This window comes from Telmatherina bonti (genome assembly GCF_933228915.1).
Source record: "Telmatherina bonti genome assembly, chromosome: 21".
In the NCBI taxonomy this organism is placed as follows: Eukaryota; Metazoa; Chordata; class Actinopteri; order Atheriniformes; family Telmatherinidae; genus Telmatherina; species Telmatherina bonti.
The window spans coordinates 12,459,542-12,465,733 of record NC_136630.1 but is presented as its reverse complement, the minus strand read 5'-3'; the positions used below and the strand labels follow the sequence as shown (position 1 = coordinate 12,465,733).

Sequence of the window (6,192 nt, the reverse complement as noted above, 5' to 3'; positions counted from 1 at the left end):
CACAGACAACTTATGTATAGATAAAATAAATAAGGGACCATAGTAGTAAGCAGTAATTAAACTTATGCCACGTTTTGTTGTTTGGTAGTTTTTGCATAGCCTTATATGTCTCATGTGTCCTTCCACTTACTGATGCGTTGCTCATATCACACTCTTTTTGTGTGGTAATTGTTTTTGTTTTGTTTGGTTTAAATAGTTTATACACTCAACTTTTTTCAGGCTCCACGCTTGACAGCCTGGTTTATATTACGCGCATGCGCATTTGACCGAGCAATGGCTGACATGAACTGGCCGAGCTGTGCAGCCAGTTTGAAAGGTGTCATTTTGGACTTGTGTGGAGTTTTATATGACAGCGGTGAAGGTGACGGAGTTGCTATTGCTGGATCGATCGAAGCTGTGAAAAAGTGAGTGAATGGTCGCGACGTATGAGACATTTTCTGTTTAAGATGTGCACGTTCACTTTGCAAGGCTCAGTCCGGAGCAAAGTGCATGCTTGTCGGTATTGGGTGTTTTAACAATTTCTGAATCAAAGCTGCTACTTTGTAAATGTTTACGAACAGCAGGTGTAACCAGTGTAAGAACTGTAAGTGTTAATTTGCAGACAACCTTTAATCTGACGTTTTTACTTCATTCCAGGCTCAAAGCATCTGACCTACAGCTTCGTTTCTGCACCAATGAGACGCAGGCAACCAGAGAGAAGTTTGTAGGCAAACTTCAGAGACTGGGATTTGACATTTTAGTACCTGAAGTTTTCCCTCCTGCCCCCGCCGCCATAGTGGTCCTCAAAGAAAGGGGCTTACGGCCCCACCTGCTGGTGCATGATGGTATTACCTCTCTCTTCCACACGGATTTTAGAGCATTTAATCTACCTACATTCAGGGACGGATTAAAAGTGCACAGACCCCTGGGCCCAGAGTTTTCCAGGGCCCCCCTTCCCCACCGTAACATTGTGAAAATTGTGAATGATACACTGTGAAACGAAATTTCTAACATCTCTCAGCCAATGGTACTAATAGCAATACACTATTGGTAGTGATGTAACTATCTGGCTTTTATGCACATTTTGTTTCATGTCCAAACTGCTGGTGTTTGCCCAACGTGGGCCCCAAGTGGGCGTGGGTCCCTGGGCCTGTGCCCATAGTTCCCACTGGATAATCTGGCCTTTCCTACATTAAACACTTGTTATTGATTAATTGAATGAAACAAACATCTGCTGTAATCTTCAAACCTTCCCTTCAAGTAAGCATGTAAAAGATATGCAAAAATCTCGGACAAAGAACTTATAAGCGTAAACACATTTATTAACTGTTAAATTACTCCTCTGCAGGACTTCTCCCAGAGTTTGATGGCGTTGACAAGACCGATCCAAACTGTGTGATCATCGGAGATGCAGCTGAAAACTTTTCTTACCAAAACTTAAATGAAGCATTTCGGGTCCTCATAGGGCTGGAGAAACCAGTGCTGTTCTCTCTTGGCCAAGGGTATGAGATTATCACTTATTCCAAGTAACGAATAAAGGATTTAATCTGAATTTTTTTTTTTTTTAACAGAACTAAAATTGTCCATGTCATTCATCTCTTCTTAGGAGATACTACAAGGAAACAGATGGATTGAAATTAGATGTTGGGGTTTATATGAAGGGTCTTGAGGTATGCCAGGTGTATAATATACTCTGAATTATTAAGAGTCAATTATATTCAATTATATAAGTAACTGTTTAAATGAACTTTTTGTTTCCTCCAGTATGCTTGTGATGTGAAGGCTGAAGTAATTGGAAAGCCATCTCCAACATTCTTCCAGAGTGTTCTCAATGACATGGGGCTTTCACCACATGAGGTAACAAACAATTACTCTATATGTGAACAGACAACAAGTTAGGACGGGCAAAGGTAGTCCTCAGTTTATCGGTCTAAGCTGAAATATAAAATATTCAGCTTCATTGTGTAAGGTTTCCTGTATTTCTTAAATATTTTAATATGTACTTCATGTTTTAAGGGACTGACTTAATGTTTGGTCTCTGTGGGGCACTATGAGGCCATCTGAACATGGGATAGAAACATGTAGCATGAGGTTTTGGTCCTCCTCCCAAAGAGGGGTGACTCAAAAAAGTTTATGTTTGGGGTGGATCTCTTATTCTAACCTTTTTTTAAAAGGAATAAAACAGCCCAGCGTGGATTTTTATTCATTCCTTTTCAGATTTTTTCCTCAGCTACAAAAAGGTTTTAAGTCAGGAAAAGTGATTTGGCTTGACATGATTTTTTTTTTTTTAATTCTGTGTACCAGGGTAGGACTATATATTGAATCACAAAAACAGTAATATTGACACAAAAAAGATTGTTTAAATAATTTTCCCATAATACATCCTGTTATTTTTCCATGTGCCCCAAATGACACATGCAACTTTCTATAGTAAATTCAAGCAAATAGTGGAAGTATAATGTCCCCATTGCTGCAGAAACTGTTGCAGAGTTTATTTCTGTAATTTATCCACTTATAGGGGACTGTTCAAATGAATGAACAGGCTAAATTTGCTTTAAATATACCGGATTTAGCAAAATGCTAATTTCCATCCGTAGTCCAATGACAGAAAACACATAACATAACACTGCCAATAATACAAAAATAGAATAAACTATAACAGCAATGAAACAGTAGTAAAATCATATACTGATTTTGGCCTATATATGCATATGCACTCACATACACACATTCATATATATATGCACATATATATATAGATATATACAAACACATGCACGGATAGATACATGTACACATACATCCACACTGAGTGTTCACAATGCCGATTACAGATCAGCCATGCCACAAGCTATTCTTAGCAAGTATTCAGTCCATTCTGTTTTTCAAGGACTGGCAGAAAATCTCAGGAATGTTTCTGGTGTAAGTGTAAACTTGTGGAGACTGGTGTAAAAGCACACATCATTTATACTTCTCAATGAGCAGCAGCGCTGCTGTCGATGCCTCCCCTGTCATAAAGCAGACACAGGAACATGGCGAGTCCCTGCCAGTTATGGTTGGAGCAGGAACCTAAACTGAAAAGAAGGGAAGACTACAATTCAGGCTTACAGTCAGATATAAATGTCTGTGAAGACAGTAAACACAAAAATGCTCAGGCAGAGGTGGTCCCAGCGTATTGACTAGTGCTGTTAAATAATTGTGATATCCATATTGAGCACAAATTAATGTAAATATGATTTTTTCCATAAATAAGCTGCCTTAATAATGATGTGTTGCCTCTGTATGCTAACAGCATCCATTTTCTTTTTCTATGATGGCTTTGAAGCATAGCAACGGATCTGTAGTATTTAAGCCTCATATTCTTTATTTTCTTTTTTGGGAAAAAAGGACGATAATTGAGGTCTGAACTGACACAGAAAACAATAGATTGTATTGGCCGAGACATAACTGTAGTTATTTTAACTAATTAGCTGAACATGTACACTATGTTTTTTTTTTAGCTTTATACGTTTAAAGACAAAGGTTTGAAATAGAATCTGCGCAATAGAATGAATCACAGAGGAAGGAAAAGAATTTATTTGTATGATCTGCATTTTCACTCAGCAGGTGTCTGAACATGTGTGTGACTTGTGTCTCCGGCCATCTCGGGGTGTCCTAAGTCTGGGAATAAGCTCCATCCCGGCAGTTTCTCTAAGCCTGTCTATTTTTGTAACCCGGCAGTTTGTACTCAAACAGAGTCAGGGGCATCTCAGTCTAAGCCTCACCCTGTTCTCCAGATTTCTTTTCATTTGCTGAGGCCATGTACACACATAGCTGGGTTTTTGTAAAAACGAATATCATCCATGCTGTTTCTGAGTGTAAACACTGGTCGTCCTGTGACATTGAGCTTTTTTTTTTTTTTTTTTTTCACAGGCACTAACATTTCAAAACCTAAAATCCCGACTACGGATGTCCACATGCCGATGCACGAACGTAGTATTCGTAAATCTAAACTTTCATGTGGTTAAAAAGTAAAAAAATATCTTTGTTTTGTGAGAGATGCGGCTACGTGTGGACGTAGCCTGAGAAATGGGCTGAAGTATTTACAGCTGAATCTGATACACTTTTCATAGAGTTCAGTAACTCAGGTGTGTTTTTTCTTTTGTTTTTCTCTCTTTAGAGTGAAAATTGTTTGTAAAAACCTGTCTATGAAGGCGGTTATAATTTTTTCATTCTTTCAAGAAGAAACATGGCAATAACTACTCAAATCAAATAATTTTCAGAATACCCTTAATACTGCAAACCTCCAGCCTGATGTCATCTCTGCTTTATATGTCAGCTGCATTAGTAATAAAATAACAAACATTTAGACCCTGCAGACTTTCTACAGTTGTCATGTCAGACCCCTGCAAAACTCTAAAAGTCCTTATTTATGTAAATAGTTGTGTGAAAAGTTATAAAATAAGCACGATTCGAAGGGAAGGTAGCGGCTATTGCAAAACTTTTTTTTGTTGTTGTTGTTGGTTTTAAACATAGATGTGAAACAACACAACCACAACACACACTGTCATTAGCAACTAATAACATTGCTACTTCACAGTGCAACAAATGGGGTTGCATTGTGGCAGTGCAGGTTGATAAATTAATGTTCTTTTTTCTCAATTTTAGGTACTGATGATTGGGGATGATCTCGTAAATGATGTTGGAGGGGCCCAACGTTGTGGGATGAAAGGTGTGCAAGTAAGGACTGGCAAATACAGGTCAGTGATGTCCTGAATCCACATAAAACTCATCTTACAAACTCATTAGGTATGAAATATTATCAAACTTTCCAGAAATTGCACCCACAAACCACAATTTTTAGATGTTCTTTTCCAGCTTCTTTACACTCAGACTAAATCATCTCGGTGAATTCCTGTGTTTCCACAAGAGGGCGCACTTGTGCCACATGTGTAGCTCGACATTCCCTCCGCGAAATTCCCTCATTCTTAACTCTTCAAGATTTGTTTATTTGATTGAGAATTGACTAAAAATATCCCAAGGCTCTCCACACGTTGACCTCAAGGCCGTTGTCGCCAAAAGGATTTATGGGGCCAAATCTAGAGATTACTGGGGGCGCCCTTCTTAAGGTGTAATTACAGAAACATATGGTTGATTATTTTAGAGAATAGATGCCGTACTTATGGCTTGAGGAAAACAGAAAAGTGACTGCGGAAGGAAAAGAAGTGCACATTATCTCATATATGCTGTATAATATGTGTGTTCAAAGTCCTATAGAATGCTGTTTTTAATTTGTTTTCCTGTCTGTTCTTTAAGTTTTATGTGTCTGTAATATTCATGGCATGAAGCGGGAATCTTAAACTTTTGCCTTATTTTGCACTTGTGATTCTAGCCAGAAAGTCTCATCACAACACTGATTACTGAGATCCCACAGTGGAGCATATATGTCTAACTCTTAACCCTTTATAGGACACTTAATGAAATACCTTGAAATGAGACATTTTAACCCAAAATTGTCCTACTGGGATGTACCAAGACCTCCATTATGTTGTTACATTCACACACAACAACAAAAAAAAAGATAGTTTCATGCTGAATAAAAAAAAAAAATAACGAAGAGATCAAAAATAGCCACTTGTCCCATGAAGGGTTAAACAAAAACAGCATTATGACATAAAAAAAGTGACAGATTAGACCCTAAATTGTCAATATGAAAGTCCAACGAATAATGACTAAAATAGGCTCATGCAATATATGTATTAAAAACCCAGTTGTTTTTTATTTTAAACTTACAAGTGGCGTATTAATGTTTTGGATTTGTGTGGTGGTTCTCTTTTTACCTACACTGTACTAGTCTGGGAGCTAGTATTGATTTGTTTGTTTTTGTACTGGTTACAGCAGTTGAAGGCATATAATGGAGCTGAAGATGCAGTATTTCCATTCAAATCTTTCCAAAGTAGGAGTTTAAGACACAATTCTAACTCCTAATAAAAGAAAATGGGGAACCAAACTCGACAAAACTGAGTGTTAGGGAAAGGGAGTGGAGTTAGCCCCAAAATTGCTCAAAATGGAAATACGCCCAAGACGCTAAAATTATACTTATCACGGAGCAGTGAAAACATGCTGGTTTTAGTTCACACTTAACCCACTTCCCTTATTTATCAAACATTCCTGGGAGGCCAGACTGGTTTGGGCCTAAAGCTGGCCCATTCACCAGTATCAGCCAAAGTACAC

General features: G+C 38.0%; 1 protein-coding gene across 1 annotated transcript in view; it reads left to right on the top strand.

Annotated features, from left to right (window-relative positions):
- Nucleotides 1-273: 273 nt before the first annotated feature.
- lhpp (phospholysine phosphohistidine inorganic pyrophosphate phosphatase) overlaps nt 274-6,192 on the top strand; it is a gene marked incomplete at its 5' end in the record, with an annotated part of 23,470 nt that continues 17,551 nt past the window's right edge. The window contains 6 exons of the mRNA XM_079261052.1: nt 274-404; nt 637-824; nt 1,328-1,481; nt 1,586-1,649; nt 1,744-1,836; nt 4,627-4,718. Of these exons, the coding sequence (XP_079117178.1) occupies nt 274-404; nt 637-824; nt 1,328-1,481; nt 1,586-1,649; nt 1,744-1,836; nt 4,627-4,718 (722 nt within the window). The remainder of the gene's footprint in view (nt 405-636; nt 825-1,327; nt 1,482-1,585; nt 1,650-1,743; nt 1,837-4,626; nt 4,719-6,192) is intronic.